The sequence below is a fragment of the Ahaetulla prasina genome, chromosome 6 (assembly GCF_028640845.1).
Source record: "Ahaetulla prasina isolate Xishuangbanna chromosome 6, ASM2864084v1, whole genome shotgun sequence".
Lineage (NCBI taxonomy): Eukaryota > Metazoa > Chordata > Lepidosauria > Squamata > Colubridae > Ahaetulla > Ahaetulla prasina.
In genome coordinates this window covers 13,168,746-13,195,278 of record NC_080544.1, presented here as the reverse complement: position 1 = coordinate 13,195,278, position 26,533 = coordinate 13,168,746, and the positions used below count along the sequence as shown (strand labels likewise).

General features: G+C 45.4%; 1 protein-coding gene across 7 annotated transcripts in view; it reads right to left on the bottom strand.

Annotated features, from left to right (window-relative positions):
* ZMIZ1 (zinc finger MIZ-type containing 1) overlaps positions 1–26,533 on the bottom strand; it is a 558,395-nt gene that overhangs the window by 23,098 nt on the left and 508,764 nt on the right. For 5 of the 7 annotated variants that reach the window (XM_058188355.1, XM_058188360.1, XM_058188358.1 and 2 more), the window contains 10 exons: positions 21,254–21,541; positions 19,613–19,795; positions 16,607–16,781; positions 15,396–15,537; positions 14,222–14,432; positions 13,443–13,548; positions 13,102–13,262; positions 9,955–10,022; positions 6,723–6,791; positions 2,103–2,350 (listed from right to left, as the gene is read on the bottom strand). In XM_058188355.1, coding sequence (XP_058044338.1) covers positions 2,103–2,350; positions 6,723–6,791; positions 9,955–10,022; positions 13,102–13,262; positions 13,443–13,548; positions 14,222–14,432; positions 15,396–15,537; positions 16,607–16,781; positions 19,613–19,795; positions 21,254–21,541 — 1,651 coding nt within the window. The remainder of the gene's footprint in view (positions 1–2,102; positions 2,351–6,722; positions 6,792–9,954; positions 10,023–13,101; positions 13,263–13,442; positions 13,549–14,221; positions 14,433–15,395; positions 15,538–16,606; positions 16,782–19,612; positions 19,796–21,253; positions 21,542–26,533) is intronic. The other 2 variants (XM_058188359.1, XM_058188357.1) reach the window with 1 other exon arrangement.

Sequence of the window (26,533 nt, the reverse complement as noted above, 5' to 3'; positions counted from 1 at the left end):
GATCTATAAAGGCAGAAGAGAACGGTAATAAGACACTTCAACCGAAGTTCTACTGATGATGGTACCTAGCCCGATGACAAAACATTTGGAAACTAAACAACAAGCTCAGAGAACAAACCACCACCAGTGACTAGGATATTCTAGGAATTGAGTTTACTTCAGAGGAGACTTTATTTCATTTAGTCTAGAATTTCCGCGAAAAATAAATCATGGTTTGTCATTCCCAGCTCTATATTTTTAAGGTCCATTGCAAAGCAAGTATGAATTGCTGATAGACAACAACCGGTCTTCCACCTGTCTTGTCGTTATGGGTGAGGACACAATATTTATGCTGCATGCATTAAAATGAATTTATTTGTTCCTTGGGTTTTGAGGTCACCAAAGATGCTGGGTAGCTTAAAATAAATATACAAAAAACATATCTGGTTGTTGTTGGTTTTTTTTTAAATATGCAGAAGGAAACTTCACATAGGTCAAGCTAGCTCACTGGACCCCCCCTAAGGATCAAGAAATTAGCAGAGAAATTCCAGCAACACGGCTCCGGAGAGGAATTAGTATCTCTACTGTCTAGAGTAGCTCCATGGCAAAATAGGCAGCAAATAAATTTAACAATTAATAATAACAACAATAGGAAAAGTCACAGAAAATGAGGAAACTAAATTGCTCTGGGACGATAGAATTCAAACCTGCCACATAACATCCCCAACTATCTTATCTTTTTTTTTAAAGTAGTTTTTTTTAATTAGTTTATAATATAGCCCAGGGGTCTCCAACCTTGGCAACTTTAAGCGTGGCAGACTTCAACTCCCAGAATGCCCCAGCCAGCTTTGAAGGGAATTGAAGTCTGCCAGGCTTAAAGTTGCCAAGGTTGGAGACCACTGATATAGCCTACAAAGAAAATACGAAAGTAAATAGTAAGGAAAATAGGGAAGGGAAAAGGGAAAGGAAAAGCAAGGGAAAGAAAAAGAAAAAAAAAAGGCACTTTTTTTAAAATTTGAATTTATATCCCGCCCTTCCCCGAAGACTCAGGGCGGCTTACATTGTGTAAGGCAATAGTCTCATCCTATTTGTATATTATATACAAAGTCAACTTGTATTGCCCCCCCAACAATCTGGGTCCTCATTTTACCTACCTTATAAAGGATGGAAGGCTGAGTCAACTTTGGGCCTGGTGGGACTTGAACCTGCAGTAATTGTAATTGCAGGCAGCTGTGTGTTAATAACAAGCTGCATTAGCCTGGTGAGCCACTTCCCAGCCCTTACTTTTGACTCCTTTTGGTGCAGTAGAATAAGGCATTAACATCAAATCTTAACTTGTTACTTTTACATAATTGTAATAACTAGCCATTAGATGTATTAATTATCAATAAGGAAGACAAAAATCTCTGGATAAGTGGACATGGCAGTACCTGAAGACAGCAGAATAGAAGAGAAAGAACTGGAGATGATAACAAAATACAAAGACCTACAAAGACCTACAGGGCCGGAATAGCTCAGGCTGTTACAGCCTGTTATTAGAACACAGTAGCCTGCAATTACTGCAGGTTCAAGCCCGGCCCAAGGTTGACTCAGCCTTCCATCCTTTATAAGGTAGGTAAAATGAGGACCCAGATTGTTGGGGGGGCAATAAGTTGACTTTGTAAAAATATACAAATAGAATGAGACTATTGCCTTATACACTGTAAGCTGCCCTGAGTCTTCGGAGAAGGGCGGGATATAAATGTAAACAAAAAAAAAAAAATAGAAATAGAATGACAATGGAAAGGCAAGCAAGGGTGGTACCAATAGAGGCACCTTGGGTGCAATCCCAAAACAACTGGAACACAACTTGAACACCTTCATCGGCACTGACAAATTCACCCTCAGTCAATTGCAAAAGGCAGCCTGACTCAGAGCAAGTTTACACCCTGTGATGATAACACCATCAAACATCCACATCTGCCGATCCCAGTCCCTTTGGTGGGATTTGATAGTCGACAAAAATGCCAAGTCCAGTCTGACCATCTGGTTGATTGCGTGACGAACCCTAATAATCTCAAAATATTCCCAAGCAATTTGGCTTGTTTTGAGAATTGGTTGCACGCATCAAATGTGAAACTCACCTTGGCTACTGTATTCATTGGAGTTGGTTCCTCCGGGAGGTGGTGGGATTGACGGGTAGGGAGATGGACCCGGACCCAGGGCAGCAATCATCTCCATCACGTTAGGCATGATCATCTGGCTGGGACTCATGGTTTTGAACCTTTTGGAAGGAATACCATCTGGATCATCCTTGATGTGAATGTCTGACTTGATTGGGACAGGTCTCCAGCTGCATGTTGGGTCAATTGTGACTTCTTCAAACTCAGAGCTGTGAAAAAACAACACATTTGATAATACTGAGAGCTCTCAGTACACCATATACATTTTAGATGTTACTAATGTCATTATCATATTAAAGTCAACAAGTCCAATACATATCCAGTTATTGTTCTGTTGGTAAATTGTGTCTGATTCTTCATGATGCCATGGACCATAGCACACCAGGCCCTGTTGTGGTCCACCAGCAGCCTGTGGAGCTGGCAGTGGAGTCAGACATGATGAGGCTGAGGAAGAACATGGGCCAGTCCTGGAGGCTGGGGAAGGCCCAGATGAGGGCTCTGCATTGGAGGCAGAGATGGGGCTAGGGCCATCTGGGAGTGATGTGCGAACTCCAGAGCCTCCAGAGGCTGACAGTGGACAGGCAGAGGAACAGGAGGAGCCTGTTCCTAGTGCACGCATGAGAAGAGCTGTTGTGACTCGTCCTCCCTCCTCAGCCAGGCCCCTCCCGTCTCCAACCGGGTCTTTTATCAGACTCCGAGTCTGATAATGAAGATGAACGGCCTGTCATGACTCCAGCCCCCAGCCCTGGCCCCATGCCCGGAGAAGATTCCAGGAGTGAAAGGACAAGCCCGATAAACCTCACTCATACAGCGTGTGCTCCTTTGGCTCAGCCTTCAGAGCAGGAAGCCAGCCAGGTGCTGGAATCACTCGGCCCTACTCCCTCTGACCCCTCCCTTTTCCAGAAGCTGACAGCAGATCCAGCTGAAGACAATTCAGCGTAGGAGGACCCTCGCTTCTGGAGATCTGAGAGGCGATGCCAGCAGAAGGAGGGGTGGGGCAGGCCGGGATAAATGCTGAGTCATGGAACCACACCCCACAGCCTATATAAAGGACCTGCTTTTGGCATTCCAACCTTAAGTCAAGCAAAGTCTTATCTAGTTTGCTGATATCGACTCTATCGCTGAAGTCATAACTTGGACTCCTGCCTGCCCTGATAAACCTCGAAGGAACTTGGCAAGCTGCAAAGGCTTTGTTGCCAAGTTTGTTACGGACTTCCTTGACTCGTGCGTCGGAGTGGGAGTGGGACACGACAAGAGCTGCCAGAAGGCAAGAGCAGCTAAAGCAAAGATGATGACTCCGGAGTAGGGCCAAGAGATGATTGGCCCCTCCCATAAGGCTTAAAAGTCCAGCAACGGATCTTGGGGCTCTTTGCCGGAAAACAATATTGATAGACTTGCTTCTTGTCTTGCTGCATTTGTTTCTTGTCGGTGTCTTCCGCTTTTGAACTTTGGCCAAGAAAAGCCTTTGCCAGTTTGCCTAATTAGACCAAGGTTGGTGATAAGACTGAAGAACTGTGTTTTGAAGAATTTATTTTGATTTAGTTTGGACTACGCTGAGAATGAGTTAATTCTCAGCTGTTCTAATAAAGTTTGCTTGTTTTCGAACTGTTTGCACCTAATACTACCTACTTGGGTCTGGGTCACACCAGGCCCCCTGTTTTCCACTGTCTCCCAGAGTCTGTCCAAATTCTTGTTCATTGCGTCAATGATATTATCTAACCATCTTATCCTTCTGCCATTTTTTTCTACTTTCGCCTTCCCTCTTTCCCAACATCATGGTCTTTTCTAAGTAGTCCTCTCTTCTCATTTGGTGGCCAAAGTATTTGAGCTTCAGCTTCAGCATCTGTCCTTCCAAAGAAGGGTTGATTTCTTTTAGGATTGACTGATTTGATTTCCTTGAAGTCCAAGGGACTCTCAAGAGTCTTCTCCAACCCCACAACCTCAACTTCAGGATCTGTCCTTCCAAAGAAGTGTTGATTTTCTTTAGGATTGACTGATTTGATCTCCTTGAAGTCCAAGGGACTCTCAGGAGTCTTCTCTAACATCACAATTTGAAAGCATCCATTCTTGGGCACTCAGCCTTCCTCATGGTCCAACATATCTGCTGCAGAAATCCAAATTAAACATTCCCGCAAATGGACTGCCTGGCTTCTGTTTGAACATGTCCAAAAAATGAAAGCCCACCAACGCTCTTTTCAGTAATTCTTACATATTAGGTCCACAAGTCCATTTTTCCTTTAAAAGTTTTGCTTTGGTAGTTCAGGATGGAAGCGCATGATTAATTATTGCCTTTGCTCATTTTCATATCCATAGAATTGCTGAGTTGCAAGGGAAACCTTAGGATAATTTAGTCCAACTCTCTGCTCAATGCAAGATCCAGTAGAACATCTCTGACAAATGACCAAGTGTCTCTATCTGCAGACCTTTAATGAAGAAAACCCACATCACATGGCTTGTACAGGCAGGAAGTTCTTCCTGGTGGCCTACCCACACCTTCTACATTGTGGCTTTAACCCGTTGCTTATAGTTCTGCCTTCTGTGATAATTAAAATCACATCCACTCAGAGGTGGACGTCACATAATGTAACAACCGGTTCACCCAGCACAGAAAATGTGAGCGTGTACATCTTCTACGCAACTTCAAAAACACGGTGACTATATAGGACGTGATAGCGCCAGGGAAAGGGGGTGGGCCTTTAGTTCCACTAGTTGGAACTACTGGTTCGCCCAAACTGGTCCAAACCGGCAGCAGCCCACCTCTGCATCCACTCCTTCTTCTTTCTGACAGTCTTCAAATATTTGAAAACCACTATCATCTCTCCTCTCAATCATTTTTTCTTCTCAGCAGATTAAACACGGCCAGATTCTTTCATGACTTCTCATGTGGTTTCATTTCCATAACTTTCTCTGGACTTGCTCCTGTTTGCCACTGCCCTTTTATAACTGGGATGCCCAGATCTGGACACAATAGAGGAGGTCTGTAAAGAGATCTGATTGGAGAAGAATGGTATCTTGGTACTCATCATTAATTGGTTCCGAGAGGAATGATGAGCACCAAAAACGAGGAATAGCAAGCAAATTTTTCCCATAAGGAATAATGTCCTGAGTCACAAGGCATCCGACAGCAACAAGTTCGAGCTGACCTATCAGAAGACCTGCTACAACCCTCACTTGACATACCCACATCTGAAGCCCTTATAAATAGAATACTGACACTGACAGCCCCTAAACTCTGCTGAAGATGTTATTTAGCCTGATAATGAAACATTCGGAAATCAACCCACAAGCTTAGAGAATGAACCTTTACTCTCAACAAGTTCTTGTCAGTCCTGGAAGACATCTTTTTCATTGGATCTTCAGGGCTGCCACATTTAGTGCTGTGAGAAACTGGGAGGGGAGATTGTATGGAGTAGAGAGATATCTAGCCATAACAACATTCCTTTCTCGGAGAGTCAAGGACATTCAGCCTGCACCTGGAGTGGCGTGACTGGGGGGCATCTCCACTTGGGACGGTGCATTGATTGGACCATGTGATGGACATGTGGGTGCTGGGGCAGGGACCTGCACTTTCTCTTGGTTGGGGAAAACCTGGGAGCTTTCAGATTCAGGTGGCCGCCATGACTAAATGCCAAAGGCACACGGAACGCTGTTACCTTCCCACCAAAGGTGGTCCCTATTTTTCTACTTGCAGTTTTTACATGCTTTCGAACTGCTAGGTTGGCAGAAGCTGGGACAAGGAACAAGTGATCGAGAAGCTCAGCATCTTAGCCACTGAGCCATTAGCCTACTTTAAATCTGGTCTCTGTTGATTAGGCTCAGCCACCAACACTTTGGCATGTTCCCCACTTTCGGTCCTCCTTGCTGACTTATAGCCGACAGGAACCCCCACATTAATATTCACAATTTAGGAAAGATCGTTGGGATCCACATTGGGGGGACATCATGTTCTGAAATGTTCAGATTTTACTGACCTAAAATTCTATGTTGAAACAAACTCTATGTCAGCCTCCGCTTTAATTAAGTGTATTTCTCCTACTAGACTGTTTTACTGTTTTATTACCTTGTTAAAAGTTTGCTCTACTGACTGTCTTACATGATTTATGGACGAGGGGGGAAGTTTTTACTGTTCCCAGCGTTCGGCTGACATTGCATGTGTGGGGGAGGGAGTTAGCCTTTTGAACAGACGTTTGAACTGTTTTGGCCTGTGAATGTAACGGCAGCTGCTGGCTTCACATTCCATCCTGAAGATTGACAGAGGGAGAATATCGGAAGTGAAACTACACGTGGCCAAGGAGGAAGACGACATTGGATAATTACTGTATGACCTCTAGTAGGGGGAGGGTTCAGGAGAGGATATTACTCTGTGGTTTTGATTTACTTCCAGTTCTGGCTTTGCCTGTCCTGCATTTCAGACTCGCTTAGTAAAAATTACCAATTTCTTCAAAATGATGGAATTGGGTCTTTATTTTCTTAAGTACTGATCTGAGGCTAGTTGACACTCTAGACAAGGTCTTTCAAGAATTAGAGCAGGCGAGCGAACATAACAGAGGCCCAGTTCTCAACGTTAAAAGAGACACTTACTTTTGTATAGCGTTCAAAATGCCCCACATGTATTGATCCACCTCCAGGCCTTCCAGCAGAGCTGTTTTACTGGAAGAGAAAAACGGGACACGCATTTACGTACTCGTAGTGCATTTTCCGTATGATATAAGATTCTGAAGGGATTATAAGCAAAGCAGCAAGCCACCTTCTATGCATCTGCCAAGGAAATAAGAAGGATATCATTACTTGGGCATGTCCAAGTGAACACTAACAATCAAGTTGACTTGGAAGAATCATTTCAAACAGCACAGCTTATGTAGAACACAGGACATAGAATCACAGGGCTGGAAGGGACCTCAAAGCAGTGAAATGTAAAATTTGTTACTACTGGTTCTGTGAGCATGGCTTGGTGTGTGGGGGGTAATGTGACTGGGTTGGCGTGGCCAACTTTTTTTTTTTACTTTTAAAAACATTTTTTCTACAACTTCTTCGGCCACAGGGTTTTAAAGGGTTCTGACGATCCCAGCTGAGTTGCCTGATCGTCAGAACCTTTTAAAAGCATTTTTCCTACAACCTCTTCAGCTGAAGAGGTTGTAGAAAAAATGCTTTTAAAAGGTTCTGACAATCCCAGATGAGCCGTGCGAGCATCAGAGGGAGGCTTTTTTTTTTACTTTTAAAAGCATTTTTTCTACAACTTCTTCGGCCAAAGGGTTTTAAAGGGTTCTGACGATCCCAGCTGAGTTGCACGATCAACAGCGGCTTTTTTTTACTTTTAAAAGCATTTTTTCTACAACTTCTTTGGCCACAGGGTTTTAAAGGGTTCTGACGATCCCAGCTGAGTTGCTTGATCGTCAGAACCTTTTAAAAGCATTTTTCCTACAACCTCTTCAGCTGAAGAGGTTGTAGAAAAAATGCTTTTAAAAGGTTCTGACAATCCCAGATGAGCCGTGCGAGCATCAGAGGGAGGCTTTTTTTTTTACTTTTAAAAGCATTTTTTCTACAACTTCTTCGGCCAAAGGGTTTTAAAGGGTTCTGACGATCCCAGCTGAGTTGCACGATCAACAGCGGCTTTTTTTTACTTTTAAAAGCATTTTTTCTACAACTTCTTTGGCCACAGGGTTTTAAAGGGTTCTGACGATCCCAGCTGAGTTGCTTGATCGTCAGAACCTTTTAAAAGCATTTTTCCTACAACCTCTTCAGCTGAAGAGGTTGTAGAAAAAATGCTTTTAAAAGATTCTGACGATCCCAGATGAGCTGTGCGAGCATCAGAGGGAGGCTTTTTTTTTTACTTTTAAAAGCATTTTTTCTACAACTTCTTCGGCCAAAGGGTTTTAAAGGGTTCTGACGATCCCAGCTGAGTTGCACGATCAACAGCGGCTTTTTTTTACTTTTAAAAGCATTTTTTCTACAACTTCTTCGGCCACAGGGTTTTAAAGGGTTCTGACGATCCCAGCTGAGTTGCACGATCAACAGCGGCTTTTTTTTACTTTTAAAAGCATTTTTTCTACAACTTCTTCGGCCACAGGGTTTTAAAGGATTCTGACGATCCCAGCTGAGTTGCACGATCAACAGCGGCTTTTTTTTACTTTTAAAAGCATTTTTTCGGCCGAAGAAAAAATGCTTTTAAAAGTAAAAAAAACAAAAAAAACCCTCTGATGATCGTGTGGCTCAGCTGGGCATGGGCGCAGGAATTTTTGCTACCGAGTCTCTGAACCACCCGCCACCATGGTTACTGGATCGGGCGATCTGATCCAAACCGGGAGCATTTCACCCCTGCCTCCAAGGTCTTCTAGTCCAATGCCCTGCTCAAGGCAGGAGTCCTTAAACCCATGATGGAGAACCTATGGCATGGGTGCCAGAAGTGGCATGCAGAGCCATCTCTCCAGGCACGCCAACCATTGCCCATTGCTCTTCCGGGTTCCACCATGCATGTGCACTGGCCAGCTGGTCTTCGCACATGGGGAGCACCGGAAACCAGAATAACAGCTTCCTGGCATGCATGCGCGCACCAGGAAGCTAAGCTTCCGGTATGTTCACACTGGCCAGCTGGTCTTCGCGCATGCATGAGTGCCAGAACCCAGAAGACCAGGTGACCGGTGCACATGCGCAAGTCAAAAACTGGAAGCTCAGCTTCCCGGTGCATGCATGCATGCCGGGGAGCTGCTCTTCCAGTTTCTGGCACTCTCCCGCGCGTGCGCGCATGCTCCCATTTTGGCACTCGGTTCCAAAAAGGTCCACCAACACTGCCTTATACTATTCAGGTCAAATGGACAACAAAATGGTCTGTTTTTGAAAACTTCCAGTGATTGAGCATTCCCGATTCCAGGAGGCAAGCTTTTCCATTGGTTAATTGTTCTCACTGTCAAGAAATGTCTCTTTAGTTCTAGGTTGGTTCTCCCTCTTTGATGATCATCCACCCATTACGTCTTGTGCTTCCTCTTTCCTGTGACTGCCCCTCAAATATCGGAGGACAGTTATCATGTCCCCCTTCATCCTTCTCTTTGACAGGCGAGACATATCTAGCTCTTCTCTCAACCATATGATTTCGCCTCCAGACCCTTTAACATAGGGGTAGTCAACCTTTTTATACCTACCTCCCACTTTTGTATCTCTGTTAGTAGCAAAATTTTCTAACTGCCCACTGGTTCCACAGTAATGTGCCGTGTATCGTCATCTGTGCATGCCTCTCCCCATCGTGGATTGGGTTTGGTGGGGGTGGGGGTGCCGGCTACCGGCTCTGCTTTTCTGTTATAGCTGGGTGGTGTGGGGGGAGATGCGCGAGCTATTCTGGGACGAGGCTCTTTTGTTTGCGGTCGCACTACAGCGCCATTTAGTTTCACTTATGTAACATGAATTAAACTTATGCGCAGGTGATACAAATAGTATATTTTCAGAAATTTAAGTTGTCACAGGGAATTTTATGAAAACCTAATGAAAATGTTTTTAAATAATGCTATGAAAATTTTTTAAAAAGTCAATTAAATTAAAAAAAAGGAAAGTGCTTCAGTATCGGACAAAACCCCTACCGCCCACCATGAAAGCTGGGACGCCCACTAGTGGGCAGTAGGGACCAGGTTGACTACCACTGCTTTAAGATCTTTATCATCGTTAAAAAAAAAATTGTCTACCACAAAACTAATTATCACATTTTTTAAAAAAATAAATACTGTTAGGTTAACGATGTTACATCTCCGGGTTTCGCTGCTGCAAAATAGAAGCATCATTTTGCATTGGTCTGGTTTTTCTTTTAGACATCGATAGTACCACTCACTTGCATACGGGGCATCTCCAGGTGCCTCGTTCACAGTTCAGCTGGAGGTAGGATTCCAGATCAAAACACTGCAGAAGAAAAAGCAGGAAGATCTTAATTGATGCATGGTGTGGCTCGCAAAGAACGCTGAAGGTGTGGCTGCAAAGAGCACCCTCCCAATGGGTGTGAATAAAGAAGAGAAGCCATTCCATGAAATGCATGCCAGGAAGGAAAAAAAAACCCCATTGGGCTATGCTTCAAATTATGACATGAAAGTTAATAGTTTTAATCATTGAAAACACTAGGACAACGGTCCCCAACCTTTCTGGCTTTGCAGACTGGTTTGGGGTGGGTGGGATGCGCGCATGGCCTTGCCTGTTGGTTGTGCACAGCCCGGTTCAGAATGGGCCGTGGCCCACGGCCAGGCCGTGGCTCGCAGGTGGGGGAAGCCCTGCACTAGGATATAAAGTCGTAGAGAAGAAAGCTGTTCCCTCAAGCACATATCTGTTGAAAACACGTTCTAAGATTTGGGATGGGAAACATTGCGAGGTGGTGCAGTGGTTAGAGTGAAGTACTGCAGGTTACTTCTGCGGACTGCCGGCTGCCTGTAATTTGGCAGATTGAATCTCAACAGGGTCAAGGTTGACTCCGCCTTCCATCCTTCCGAGGTGGGTAAAATGAAGACCCTGTTTATTGGGGGCAATAGGCTGACTCTGTAAACTGCTTTGAGAGGGCTGTAAAAGCACTATGAAGCGGTATATAAGTCTAAATGCTATTGCTATTGCAGTGATGGGTAGAGAAGACTTCCATCTGGTTTTAAGGAATTAGAACTCAAATACACATAAGGAATACTGGCAGATTTTTTTTTTTTTTGGGGTGGCGAGGGGGAGAATATTCCACGTTATGTGCATGTGGAACTCTCAACAGTGTCAAAAGCATCCCTCCATCAAATAGCCCCATAGGAACTCAGAGAGGTTGAAGGTCAAGCAACCGGAAAGAAAATTCATTTACTTCTGGGAGAAGTTAGGTTTAAAGTTAACTAAAAAGCAGAGAAAGCTCAGCAGGGTTTTGAAAAAGATTTTGGGGACGGCCATTTGAATGTACCAAGATACAATGAATTTGTTTTCCTAGGGTTTCAGCATCAGATTAATTAGCATTTTTTCAGTAGAAAGGCAAGCAGAGCCTGCGGGAGAGGAGTCAAGAGAGGAATCAGCCTGGAATCCTTACATCCCCACTGTCAGTTTTGGAAGGCAATTTTCTTTTTGCTTCTTAACTGCCACATATTTTAGCTGGGGAAGTTGGGAGGGGGTTGTTGTTGGAGCGGTAGAAAGTTAGTCATAACAACATTTTGTATTCAAGGACTTTTGTCTGCGTCTGATGTAGACTGCCTGAAGATTGTATCCAACTGAGTGTGAAGAGTTGATTGGACAAAGTGATGAACTTGTGGGTGTGGGGCAGGGCTGTGAACTGTCAGCTGGGTGTGGAAAACCTGGAAGCTTTCAGTTTCGGGTTTTCCCAGCTGTGCCAACATGACATCTCTAATAAATTGGAACTTTGAGGAACCTCAAGCCTCAGAGCTTTATTTCGTTGTGGGTATTCCTTGGAACCCTGACACCCACAAGCGATCCATGGACAGTCCCTTTTGAATTCTGTTAATTCTTATCTAGCGCCAATTTAGAGCTGACTGTTAGTTAACCAGATTCTTGTACATAGGCATGAGCAATATATCAGCTTAATGGGAACTTAATGAGTGATCCTGATTCTGCGAGCCTGCAATGTCTCCCTTGGATGACTCCTCCGACTCTTTCTCGGAAGCTGGCTGGAGGGTGGAGGAGCTCATTCCTGGCACATTCCTGGGAGTTAATTATTGACCCTGCACTGCTAGCAAAAAGAGAATGACAGGCTTTGGCTGGGGACAGCTTGCAGGCCAGTGAAGAGAAGGCAGAGGAGCTGCCTTCCTTGGTGGATTCTCAGAGCATGCAGGGCAGAGAAATGGAAGTCTGTCAGATTGCTCGGGAGAAGGCCCTTCTTGATGGGCTGCACCAGGAGGCTCTTTAGCACGGCAGGCAGAGGGAATGACATGTGTGGGTCGTGGCCGTGTGTTTGTTTGTGTTTCCCACTTGACTTTTGAGACCCTGAACTTCTATAACCAGTGAGCTAATGTAGATGGACTTTCAGTTTTTGCCTGGGCTTTGTGTTTGTTTATTGGACTTACTTGTTTGAGCAGTTTGCTATTTGTTTTATGGCCTAATCGGCCATTGCCTGGGGGATTGAACTGGGCTTGCTTGTGGCTGGCTTCATTTGGGACAGTTCTGTTCTGATCCAGCCTTAGCAGAAGCAAGAAACAGACTCCTTGTCCTGAAAACCACCTCTTTATTTACCTCTTGTGAATTAACGGCATTCACCCACCGAAAAGTCCAAGCAATAGTCCTTCAAGGAGTTAACTGCAATAACAGACCTTATCAGTCTCTTGTGATAATTGCTGTGAGCTCCCAGCCAAAAGGCTGCAAATTAAGTTCTGGCAAGCAGTCTTTGTGGCACGAAACACAATGAGCAAAATCTTCAGAAATACGAACTGTTGTCTCCTACGACAACCACTCCCTTTTCCTTCTATTTATTCCCCAGCCAGGTCGGGTCCATTCAGCATCCATGTGTGCTTTGCTCCCCGAGCTGACTCCTTGTCCTCCGTTGTTCACCTCTCCTAACAGCTCTGCGCATACGTGCATCTGGAACAGGCCCCAGCTGTTCTTCCTCCTCACTCATCTCAGCTTTCAAAGGCAGATGCCTCTCTGGTGGCTGGGAAATGTCGGACGGCCCTGGCTCTATCTCTGCGTCCAATGCAGAGCATCCATCAGAGCCTCCCTGAGACTCCAGCACTGGCCCAAGTTCCTCCCCAACCTCCTCATCTTCCGAGTCTGCTGCCCGCTCCACTGGCAGCTGGCAGGCCACAGGAAGTTCCAAAGCCGGATGAAGAGAACTGCTGAGGAACATTAATAAAACTCTCCAAAAACCACAGACACGTATGTGGGATTGAGTGGGGCAGCACAGCACCTGACAATCTTAGCATTAGTACTATTGGTAGTTAACAATTAGATGGGTGCTGTACACATTTGTTAAACAAACTAATACAAAGTTGCGCCATCTGGCAGGAATGGGACAGAAGCTCACCTGTACGTGCTTGCAATCGTGGCCTCTTGCTGGAAGCTGGATCCGTCGGAATGTGATGGGACATTTGAGAGAGACTTTGATGGCTGTCTGCTCCACACCGTCTTCTCCGTTGAGGGGAGCATTGCCCGAAGAGGCGGCTACGCTGCTAAAATTTCTCTTGACTGTTGCAAAAATAAACAAACAAACAAAAAAACAAAAAAAGGAGGGGGGGCGATAATAGAATTCATACTTAGGACCGTTTTAACAGCACGACAACACTTGGCTTGGCAGAAACCGTCCCAAGACCGAATGGAGATCATCGTCTGCCTTCCAGGCTAATTTGACACACAAGTTCTACTCACTTTTGGTGATACAATGTTCGGCTGGAAGCAGGCGTTTCTTTAAGAGGCCCTGAAGAACAGAACGGACTGAAGGGCGGTGTACTAACTGCAGAACGAACAAATGGGACTGGGGAAAAGGGGGGAGGGAAAATCAGTGGTCTGTAGAGGATCCGTGGCCATTTCAATCCGAGCATTTGCTTTTCGTGCGGTTGGAAAGAAGTCAGAGGGGGAAGCTCAGGGGAGGGCTGCTACGGGTTCGCAAGAACCCGTAGGTAGCATTATGGCTGGCTTGGAGAACCTCCAAATCCCACCCCTAGCTGGCTCCACCCACCCCTCCCCTCCCAGGAGTCTCCACGCAGCCCATTTTGGATGCGAGGTAAGTGCAGGGCTTTGGAGGCTAGGTTGACTCCCTCTTCTTTATATCTTAATAATTTCTGTTCTTAAAATACAGACCTGTGTCCTAGTTTGGGAGCATGAGTGTGCATTTCTATATACGCACACAGGCAACACAGAGAAAAATACATTTTGCTGAGTTCAGCAAAACGTTTCATGTGGCAACTGAACATAGGTTTGCAGTTTGTTTCTCTCGACTTAAAAAAAAAATAGATCATGGTATACAAACTGAATTTGGAAAAAAAAATAGCTTGCTTAGTTTGGTCTTTAGTAGAAATGGAACTTAAGAACCTGTGAAACACTGCTGAAGAATACTCTGAATATGAAATTTTGGTAGAACATTTCCTTAATCTAAAGCGATTTCCAAACCGCCAAACCACAGAATGAACAGCTTATTAGGTACTTACACAACAGCATGCCGTGACCGTGATCTGAATTGTATTTCTTCCTGGCTGGCAGACGTGCTTGAGGTGCAGAGGTTTATGCGATGTCTTATTGTCGCCCCGTTCAATGGTGAGTGGAGTTGCGTTGACACTGACCTGGACTGATGCTGGCCAGTTAGTGTTCATTTGCCGGTCTTCATGGTGGTAACACTTGAATTGTAACTCCAAGTCTGATCTGTCAGAGAAGGCAGGTGTTTGCATTGCTGTTAGCACCTGCTCGTTACATATGTAAGGCAAAATAACAAGATTTGGAAGGGACCTTGGAGGTCTGCTAGTCCAACCACTGGCTCAAGCAGGAGACCCTATACCACCATGATGGTGAAACTATGGCACGTGGGCCAGAGGTGGCACACAGTGCCCTCTCTGATAGCACGCGAGCCGTCACCCCAGTTCAGCTCCACTGCACATGTGCGCAAGCCTCCTGCCAGCCAGCTGGTTTTCGGGTCACCACGGGCACATTCGTGGGGGATGGGGCACATTGCGGCGGACGTGAGCATTCACAGGGGGGAAGGTCACATGTGGCCCCCATGCATGCAGTCCGGGGAACAGGGCGTGTGAAGGGGGCTGCACCCGCAAGTGCGGGGAGGCAGGCTGCATGCGCGGGGGGCGTGCATTGATTTTTGGGGGTTCACGCGTGCTTTGGGCACTCAGTCTGGAAAAGGTTAGCTATCATTGCTATACCATTTCAGACAAGTGGCTGTCCAGTCTCTTCTTAAACATCTCCAATCAGTAGTGGGCTTCAAAGTATTTTACTACCAGTTCTGTGGGTGTGGCTTGGTGGGTGTGTCATGGGGTGGTGGGCATAGCTTGGTGGGTGTGGCAGGGAAAGGATACTACAAAATCCCCATTTCTTCCCAATCATCTGGGACTCGGGAGGCAGAGAATAGATGGGGGCGGGGCCAGTCAGAATTTTTACTACCGGTTCTCCAGAACTGGTCAGAACCTGCTGAAACCCACCTCTGCCTTCAGTGACGGAGCACCTACAACTTCTAAAGGCAAGCTGTTCCACTGGTTAATGGTCTAGCTTCAAAACGGGAGTGAGCTTCCCATCCACTGTTGACCCAGGAAAGAGCCATTTGGCTCCCCTCTGCTTCGGCATCCTGGGATGTCCACCCATCCCGCCCCGTTGCAATCCTACCTCCACATGAGGGTCTGATGGACGGTCGGCCGCAGGTGAAAGACGTGATTGCTGACCGCCAGGTTGTGCTCCAACCGGAAGGGCTCTAAGACGACCCCATCTCGCACGGGGAACGTCAGGCGCAGCTCGTCATTATGGCTGGCTGGGATTGAAGAGGGAGAGAAAAGTTAACGGTGGACTACTTTTCTGTTAGAATAGAATAGAGCTGGAAGGGACCCTGGAGGTCTTCTAGTCCAGCCCCCTGATCAAAGGAGGGGAACCTATACTGTTTCAGACAAGTGACTGCTTAGTATCTTCTTTAAAATCTCCAGTGATGAAGCATCCACAATTTCTGGAGGCAAGCTGTTCCACTGGTTAATTGTCCTCACTGTTAGGAAGTTTCGCCTTCATTCAAGGTTGCTTCTCTCTTTGATTAGTTTCCATCCATTCCTTCTTGTCCTGCCTTCTAGTGGTTTGGAGAACAGGTTGACTTCCTGTTCTTTGTGGCAGACTCTCAAATACTGGAAGACTGCTATCATGTCCCCTCCCCGTCCTTCTTTTCTCTAAACTAGCCAAACCTAAACCCTGCAACCGTTCTTCAGATGTTTTAGTCTCCAGCTCCAGTGCCGTTGTAATTTTGAACGGTCACTAAATGAACTGTTGTAAGTTGAGGACCACCTGATCTTTCTGTGCGATTCATTCCCAGAAATTCCCCCTGCTGATCTTAGCACTTAACACTTAGACTTATGTACCGCTTCACAGTGCTTTACAGTCCTCTCTAAGTGGTTTGCAGAGTCAGCGTATTGCCCCCAACAATCTGGGTCCTCATTTTATGGCCTCAGAAGGATGGAAGGCTGAGTCAATAGCAATAGCAATGGCCCTTAGACTTATATACTGCTTCATAGTGCTTTCCAGCCCTCTCTAAGCAGTTTACAGAGTCAGCGTATTGTCCCCAACAATCTGGGTCCTCATTTTACCCACCTCGGAAGGATGGAAGGCTGAGTCAACCTTGAGCCTGGTGAGATTTGATCTGCCAAACTGCTGGCAGCCGGCGATCGACAGAAGTAACCTGCAGTACTGCACTCTAACCACTGCGCCACTGTCTGCAATGCTTCTGAAAGATGCTTTATCCACAAGCCATCACCTCTGGTTCAAATGTTTCAACCAGTCCATATAATTTTCATGCAGTGGAAAGCAGGATCACGGAAAGACCTTCCAGGTTTGGTACTTACTTGGAGGTGGTGGTAGAGCATTGATATTTGGCTTAATGTCTGGCGGGAAAGGTGGCTTGACATCTTGATTAGGAGACAGGTAGGGTGGCATATTGTTGCCGGGAGTCATAGGTGGTGTAGGATTTCCTGGAACAGGTGAGTGAGGGTAATTTGCTACAGGAAGAGGCCTGGATGGCTGCAAAATGGTGGTTGCCATTGGAAAGAGAGAGAAAGAGAACAGAATTATCACAGTGGTCAGGGACTTTCGGCTGCGGAGTAGAAATGGATGGTGTGGGAAGATTTATTTTATTCCCTATAAAGGTAGCCCTCGATTTACGACCTCAATTGAGCCCAAAATTTGTGTTGCTGAGCGAGACAATTGCTAAGTGAGTTTTGACCCATCTCACGGCTTTTCTTGCCATGTTTCAGCTGGCCTGCTCTCGAGTTGCTATAGGCAAGTGGGATGGGAACGTGAACTTGCAGCTACGTAGAAGCAGCACGGCAGCCAAAGACAAAAGCACATTCCAGACACATCTCTTTCAAGGCCGTCTACCAGGGTTACCCATAGTGGCCGGAGGGGAGTGATCTTTACAACCCTTGAAATTGCTTTGTTGGCGAATCTGACTGATGACATACCCTGGGAGGAGGGGGGAAACAGGGTCAGGCCTGGGCCATAAATTACATGAGGTTAGAGTTGGCCTCACTTGGAACATGCTGACATGAAGCTCCTAATAAATAACTGGATTTCTTTTGAAGCTTGGCTTTAATTAGGGCATCGGTCGGAACACTGACACCATACTTGTTTACTGAATCACTTTCTGTTGTGAGTCACGTGGTTTGTGAAGTGACTTTGGCTTCCCCATGGACTTTGCTAGTCAGAAGGTTGCAGAAGGAGATATAGTGACCCTGGGATGCTACAACCGTCATAAATGTGAATCGGTTGCTGAGCGTCCAGATTTTGATCACGCAATCATGGGGATGCTGAAATGGCCGTCCGATGTGACAAACGGTCATAAGCCACTTTTTTCAGTGCCTTTGTAACTTTGAACGGTCACTAAATGAACTGTCACAAGTCGAGGGCCACCTGTATTGTCTCCATCTTCCCTTAAACATTAACGGAATCCACAATGGACCGAAAATCGGCATCTCTGCTAGATAACTGACCATCGAGCTGAAACGAAATTAATCGAGTAAAAATAGCAAACAGGTAAAGGTTCCCCTTGCACATATGTGCTAGTCGTTCCTGACTCTAGGGGGCGGTGCTCATCTCCATTTCAAAGCCGAAGAGCCAGCGCTGTCCGAAGACATCTCCGTGGTCATGTGGCCAGCATGACTCAATGCCAAAGGCAAACGAACACTGTTATCTTCCCACCAAAGGTGGTCCCTATTTTCCTACTTCCATTTTTTACGTGCTTTCGAACTGTTAGGTTGGCAGAAGCGAGGACAAGTAATGGGAGCTCACCCCGTTATGTGGCACTAGGGATTTGAATAGCTGAACTGCTGACCTTTCGATCGACAAGCTCAGCATCTTAGCCACTGAGCCACTTGTATGATAAACCTTTATTCATTTGAACTGCCTGGACTCCTCATTTCCTGTGCTTGAGATGAGGGTTCCCTCTGGAAGAGACTTTTATCTTCAATGGCCGTTGCTGAGCATGCTGGGATTGGATGTCCCTACATCTAGAGACTGCAGATAGGGACTGCAGCCAAGAAATTAAAAGACGCTTGCTCCTAGGTAGGAAAGCTATGGAAAATCTAGACAGTGTACTAAAAAGCTGTCTAGAGACATCACCCTGCCAACAAAAGTGCATATGGTTTTCTCAGTTACAATGTATGGCTGTGAAGGAAGGCTGAGCGCCAAAGAATTGAACTCTGGTGCTGGAGAAGACTCCTGCGAGTCCCTTGGACTTCAAGGCAATCAAACCGGTCAGTCCTAGAGGAGATCAACCCTGACTGCTCTTTGGAAGGCCAGATCCTGAAGAGGAAACTCAAATACTTTTGAGTTTCCTAATGAGAAGGAAGGACTCACTGGAGAAGAGCCTAATGCTGGGAACGATGGCGGGCAAAAGAAGACAGGGACGGCAAAGAACCAGGTGGCTGGATGGAGTCACTGAAGCAGTCGGGGTGAGCTTAAATGGACTCCAGGGGATGGTAGAGGACAGGAAGGCCTGGAGGAACATTGCCCATGGCGTCGTGATGGCTTGGACATGACTTTGCAACTAACAACAACAACAACAAAGACAGACCTCACAGGGATAGGCTGCTGGGAACTCTTGCTATGTATTTTTGTTTTATACAGTAGTGAGTATGTGGCCCTCCTTGGCTTGGATGACAGATTTTGTACTTACAATGTACTTATATTGATATATTGACCCTCAATTGTGTTGTAAATGTTGTACCTTGATGAACGTATCTTTTCTTTTATGTACACTGAGAGCATATGCACCAAGACAAATTCCTTGTGTGTCTAATCACACTTGGCCAATAAAAATTCTATTCTATTCTATTCTATTCTATTCTATTCTATTCTATTCTATTCTATTCTATTCTATTCTATTCTATTCAATAATGAGGGGTCCATGGTGCTTTCTGAGCTAGTATGGATGATGTTACCTAGTTGGATAATGAAAGGTTTGGAAGAAAACAACCAAACTCAGAGAACGAGGACCCCACAGTCCTCCCTCCTCCTCCTCCTTCTCCTCTCCGGATTCCCCACGCCCTTTTAGCACTGATGGCATTACCTAGTTTGGGTTATGAAACGTATGTAAGAATACAACCAAGCTCAGAGAGCACCAAGGATATCTCATTTCAACCCTGAGCTGCAAATATTCTCCTTTATTGATACTTATAATAATATATGGTCAACATGCAAACAATACACCAGCTGCAAGAGTTTTTCGTTACTTATGCAACGTGCAAGAGTTTTTCATGAACATAGCAGCCACCATTAAAGCTTACCAAATGGCAAAAATGAACTCTCGCGAACGAGTTAAAAAAAATAAATAAATGAAGATCCATGTGCCTCACCTTGTAATATTGCCCCATGTTAACGGCTGGGGTGGGATACTGCCCCGTGCTTTGCTGGTTTGGCATTCTCTGTGCTGGGTAGTTGGGCGACGTAAGGGGTCTTGGAGCATTGGGAGCAGGATACTGGCCAGGCTGGGATGGAAACTGGTTATTTGGTCCGTACTGCTGGTTTCCGTAATTTGGCTGGTTGAGAGAAAGAGACCAAAAACAAACATGTATACGTGTGTGTGTGTGTGTGTGTGTGTGTGTGTATGTGCATGTCATCTAAATATCTGTCTGTCTGTCTGTCTGTCTGCCTGCCTGCCTGCCTGCCTGCCTGCCTATCTATCTATCTATCTATCTATCTATCGATCGATCGATCGATCGATCGATCGATCGATCGATCGATCTATCTATCTATCTATCTATCTGTCTGTCTGTCTGTCTGTCTGTCTGTCTGTCTGTCTGTCTGTCTGTCTGCCTGCCTGCCTGCCTATCTATCTATCTATCTATCTATCTATCTATCTATCTATCTATCTATCTATCTATCTATTTACCTACCTACCTATCTATCTATCAATCTATCATCTATCTATCCATCCATCCACCCATCCATGCATTCATCCATCCACTTATCTATCTATCTGTCTATCTGCCTGCCTGCCTGCCTGCCTATCTATCTATCTATCTATCTATCTATCTATCTATCTATCTATCTATCTATCTATCTATCTATTTACCTACCTACCTACCTATCATCAATCTATCATCTATCTCATCCATCCATCCATCCACCCATCCATGCATTCATCCATCCACTTATCTATCTATCTGTCTGTCTGTCTGTCTGTCTGTCTGCCTGTCTGCCTGCCTGCCTGCCTGCCAGTCTACCTACCTATCTATCCTTATCTGCCTATCTATCTATCTATCTATCTATCTATCTATCTATCTATCTATCTATCTATCTATCTATCTATCTATCTATCTATCCAAATACACACACATGCATAAATACACACACTGTATAGACATTATAACGACACCTCTGGCGGTTGCCTCCAGAGTGCTCCATCGCAGGAGGTTTTCAAGAAGAGATTGGACAGCCATTTGTTGAAATGCTATAGGGCAGGGGTCAGCAACCCACGGCTCTGGAGCCGCATGTGGCTCTTTCATCCCTCTGTTGCGGCTCCCTGTTACTGGTCAGAGCCAAAATGTTGAGAGGACCTTCCAGTTTTGGGGGGTGGGGGAGGAAGCATGGTGCGCCAGGAGGAGACTCTATGGCAAGGGGTGGGTTTTCTGGTCAGCTCAACTATTGATAGGGATTTCAGTTAGGACAGGTAGAGGAAAAAGGATGCTGCACTAGGAGGAGACTCTATGGTGGGGGAACCGGACTTCCTGTCAGCTCCAGAACTGAATGGGGGGCTTCCGGTTAGGTCCTTTGTGGCTCCAGGTGTTGTTGTTTTTTCCCGTGGGAAACGGGTCCAAATGGCTCTTTGAGTGTTGAAAGTTGCCGACCCCTGGTGTAGAGTCTCCTGCTTGAGCAGGAGGCTGGATTAGAAGACCTCCAAGATCCCTTCCAACTCTTTTATTCTCTTATATAATTTCCATAGTTTGCAGGAGACAGAAGCAAACCCCACTCCGCATTGAACCCCCGATACCCACCTCTCCAGGATATGTTCTCTTCATGCCTTGCATGGGTAACGACTGGGGACGTGGACCAGGGTAAGCTTGCTGCGGCATCCTCTGCCCGTGGCTGAAAGGGCTCATTCCTGGAGGTCTGGCCTGGCTCATGCCCATGGGTGGCCCGCTCATATTGGAAGGCGTCATGTTTGCCCCCATGGATGCCGGGTTCAGGTTGGCTGGCATGGAAGCGGGACCGCGAGGGCCAGGCTGGTTGATGAACTGGCTGTTGTAAGGCTGTGCCGGACCCATCTGGAAAGAGGAACAAACCTTCAACAGAAGAAGGAGAAGAAGAAGAAGAAAAAAAAAAGAATATAAAAATGCGACATAAAAGGGTTTAAAAGGGGAAGGGGAGCCGTGCGGGAGGGGGAATCGGAGATCTGTCGCATTTTTTTTTCTCCAGGGGTGGTTCTTTTTGGGAGATCCATCATTGCTACTGGGATTTGAAAAGGTAACGGACAAGGAGGCCTATTTGGGAAAGAACCGGTCTTTTAAATTCTGCTGTTGAAATATATTTTTTGCTGTTGTTTTAATTTTCCTTTCCCCCCCCCAATTTTCACAAGCCTTCTGCAGATCTGGCTGAACAGGGAGTGAAAATAGCAATAGCACTTAGACCAGGGATCAGCAACCCGTGGCTCTGGAGCCTCATGTGGCTCTTCCATCCCTCTGCTGTGGCTCCCTGTCGTCGGTTGGCTCCACAATTGATAGGACTTTCGGTTAGGACAGGTAGAGGAAAAAGGATGCTGCGCTAGGAGGAGATTCTATGGTGGGGGGAACTGGACTTCTGGTTTGCTCCAGAATTGAACAGGGGGCTTCCAATTAGGACCTTTTTTTTTTTTTGGTTTTACATTTATATCCCGCCCTTCTCCGAAGACTCAGGGCGGCTTACAGTGTATAAGGCAATAGTCTCATTCTATTTGTATATTTTTTACAAAGTCAACTTATTGCCCCCCCAACAATCTGGGTCCTCATTTTACCTACCTTATAAAGGATGGAAGGCTGAGTCAACCTTGGGCCGGGCTTGAACCTGCAGTAATTGCAGGCTCTGTGTTCTAATAACAGGCTTCTTTACCAGCCTGAGCTATCCCGGCCCTTTGTGGCTCTTTGAGTGTTTAAGGTTGCCGATCCCTGATATAGACTTATATACCGCTTCATAGAGCTTTTACACTCCCCTCTAAGCGGTTGACAGAGTCAGCCTATGACCGCCAACATTCTGGGTCCTCATTTTACCCACTTCAGTAGGATGGAAGGCTGAGTCAACCTTGAGCCTGGTGAGATTTGAACTGCCGAGTTGAAGGCAGCCGGCAGTCAGCAGAAGTAGCTTGCAGTACTGCACTCTAACCACTGCGCCACCCCGGCTCTCTGAAGTCTCTTTACAAACCACAACATTTTAAACAAAAATGTTTCCTAGGCTAAATGCGGTCCTCTGCTTTCCCCTTTGGCATTAACTTCCCTTCTCTCTCTGATCTGGGATAGAGCTTCTAATTCCTCTGTAATTTCTTTTCAAAATCCTTTCTGAGGTCAACTGAGATGAGCCCAACGTATCAAATCTAAACTTTTTTCTTTCCTTTCCTTTTCTTTTTTAAAAGAAAAGAATTCTGGAAAATAGGCAAGGGATGATGAAGTGAACAAGCGAAAAATAAACGAAAGTGATGCTGTACATCAGCTAATTACGTCTTATTGATACAATTTATAAAATTGTTGCTGTCCTTTTAGTAACAAGCCCCTCTACACCTCCAAGAAGAAATAAAGGAGACCCCCATGAATTAAACAACAACAACTCTTCCAATATAGAACGGGATTAAAATATACCCCAGAGGCAGATAAGCATCGTTATTGAACTCTTAAAAATTACAACCTTTGAAAATCAAGTTTGATTATCTAAAATCATAGAGATCAATTTCCCTGGTGATTCCCGATTATGAAATTATTACATCTGGGTTGATGTAATAAAAGGACGCCATTCTATACATCAGTTGGTGCTACCTCTTTTTCTATATAATGAACAATTCTTTATTTCAACTTTTTATAAATAACGAGTGGCAAGCACAGCTAATTCTTAATACTCTTTCCTCATTCTCCAGCAATGACAACCCTGTGAGGTGTATTGGGCTGATAGAGAGAATGACTGGCTCAGAGTCATCCAGCTGGCTTTTGTGGCTAAGGCAGGACTGGAACTCACTGACTCCTAGTGATTGGCTCAAAGTCACCCAGCTGGCTTTCATGACTAAGGCAGGACTAGAACTCACAATCTCCTGGTGATAGGCCCAAAGCAGAGGGAGCTGCTTTTGGTTCAGACCGGTTTGGGTTAACCGGTAGTTGCGACCTGCGGGTGGGCCTGCCCACCTGCCCCAGCACTATCCCATCCTATATCGCTGTGTTTTTGAAGCTGTGCACATGCGCGGAAGGCACGCACTCACATTTTTGCTGCTGGGCGAACTGGTTGTTAAACCAGCAGCAGCCCACCACTGTCCCAAAGTCATCCATCTGGCTTTCATGACTAAGGTGGGACTATAACTCACAGACACCTGGTGATTGGCCTAAAATCATTCAGTCAGCTTCCATGCCTAAGGCGGGGCTAGAACTCACTGACTCCTGGTGATTGGCCCAAAGCAGAGGTGGGCTGCTGCCAGTTCAGACAGCTTGTAGTTGCAACCTGGGGATGGGTCTGCCCACTGGCCCCGGCACTATCCCGTCTTATATTGCTGTGTTTTTGAAGCCGTTAAAATGGGCGGAAGGTGCATGCTCACATTTTTAGTGCTGGGCGAACCAGTTGTTAAACCGGCAGCAGCCTACCACTGGCCCAAAGTCATCCATCTGGCTTTCATGACTAAGGTGGGACTACAACTAACAGAAACCTGGTGATTGGCCTAAAATCATTCAGTCAGCTTTCATGCCTAAGGCTGGACTAGAATTCAGAGTCTCCTGGGGATTGGTCCAAAGTCACCCACCTAGTTTTCTGCTTATAAAGGAACTAGAACTCACAATCTCTAGCCTAATGGCTTAACCACAAGACCATACTGGCTGAAACTGAGAATAATGGCAAATTGCAAAGTTTAATTAGTCACATGAACATAGCAGATAAACCTATTTCTAGTTATCTGCCCTCTAATATGTTTGCAATTACTGGAAGTTATAATTAGATAAATAATTATAACTGAATGAATATGAAAGGAACAAAATAAAACAGATTTGTCTCGATGCAGATTATTTTGCATTAATATTCACAGATACAATTAACCCTGTTCTAAAGTTAGAAAAAGCATTAAGTATCAATAATTTGCAGGAATTAAAACACAGATGGAGATAATAGCTATAAATCAGGACAATAAAGTTCAGTGCATTTAGAGAGATTTAAGGTATTCATTAAAAAGCAGGGGTTACTTAGTAAGGTTCTAAATAAAAATAAAAGAGTTGTTTAAAAACACGAACAGAACCTATTTTTAAGTGGGCTGTAGTTTATGGAGTTGCAATATAATTTAAAAAATGGCATAATGTTTTCTTTTTCAATTTACCAGCAGAGATAGACCCTAATACTATTTCTAGATACCAACAAATGAGAACAAGAATAATATTAAATAGAATGAAAAAGGGTAATATTACAAAATAAAAGAATGAATTCTTATATCGTATCCTGTATTAGTCTAGAAACAAACGTATACAGGAAGTCCTCGACTTAACGACCACAACGGAGTCCCAAATATCGGTCGCTAAGTGAGACATCTGTAAAGTGAATTTTTGCCCCATTTGACGAGCTTTCTTGCCACGGTTGTTAAGTGAATCCCTGCAGTTGTTAAGTTAGGAACACGGTTGTTCAGTGAACTTGGCCTTCCCTGCTGACTTTGCTTGTCAGAAGGTCGCAAAAGTGGATCATGAAACCCCGGGACATAGCAGCCGTCATAAATATGAGCCAGTTGCCAAGTGCCTGAATTTGGATCGCGTGACCACGGGGATGCTGCAACGGTCGTAAGTGTGGAAAACGGTCCTAAATCACTTTTTTTCACCGCCCCTGTAGCTTTGAGCCGTCACTAAATGAACTGTCGTAAGTGGAGGACTATATGAAGTCATCACAAGCCAGGCTTGACCTGAAGGGAACGCTTGCCTTTTTGTTCGTTTAGCTGATCTTGGCTTATCTCCAAAAGCTGCTTAATATTTTGAGCAGAAATGGGAAATCTTTTTATTCCTCTAGTGCAGCGATGGCGAAGCTTTTTGGGACCGAGTGCTCAAATCGGAACGCAGGTGCATGCGCTTCCATGCACGAATGCCAGAGCACCGGAAACCCGAAGACCAGCTGGCCGGCGCATGCATGTCTGTCTTTTGGCCATTTTTTTGGCCGTTTTCGAGCCGTTTTCAGGCTGTTTTTAGCCCATTTTCCAGGCCATTTTCGGGCCATTTTCGGGCTGTTTTCAGGGTGTTTTTAGGCCATTTTCCAGGACATTTTGGGGCCATTTTCAGGCTGTTTTTAGGCCATTTTCCAGGACATTTTGGGGCCGTTTTCAAGCTGATTTTAAGCCATTTTTGGGCCATTTTCAAGCTGTTTTCAGCCCATTTTCCAGGCCATTTTTGGGCTGTTTTCAGGCCATTTTGGGGCTGGTTTTAGGCCATTTTCAAGCCATTTTTGGACCATTTTCAGGCTGTTTTCAACCCATTTTCCAGGCCATTTCCAGGCCATTTTCCAGGCCATTTTCAGGCCATTTTTGGGCTGTTTTCAGGCTGTTTTCAGGCTATTTTCCAGGCCATTTTGGGACTGTTTTAGGCCATTTTCCAGGACATTTTGGGGCGTTTGGGCCGTTTTCAGGCTGTTTTTAGGCCATTTCCCAGGACATTTTGGGGCCATTTTCAGGCTGTTTTTAGGCCATTTTCCAGGACATTTTGGGGCCGTTTTCGGGCCATTTTGGGGCCGTTTTCAAGCTGATTTTAAGCCATTTTTGGGCCATTTTCAAGCTGTTTTCAGCCCATTTTCCAGGCCATTTTTGGGCTGTTTTCAGGCCATTTTTGGGCTGGTTTTAGGCCATTTTCAAGCCATTTTTGGACCATTTTCAGGCTGTTTTCAACCCATTTTCCAGGCCATTTCCCAGGCCATTTTCAGGCCATTTTTGGGCTGTTTTCAGGCTGTTTTTAGGCCATTTTCCAGGCCATTTTGGGACTGTTTTAGGCCATTTTCCAGGACATTTTTGGGGCCGTTTTCGGGCCGTTTTCAGGCTGTTTTTAAGCCATTTTCGGGCCATTTTCAGGCTGTTTTCAGCCCATTTTCCAGGCAAT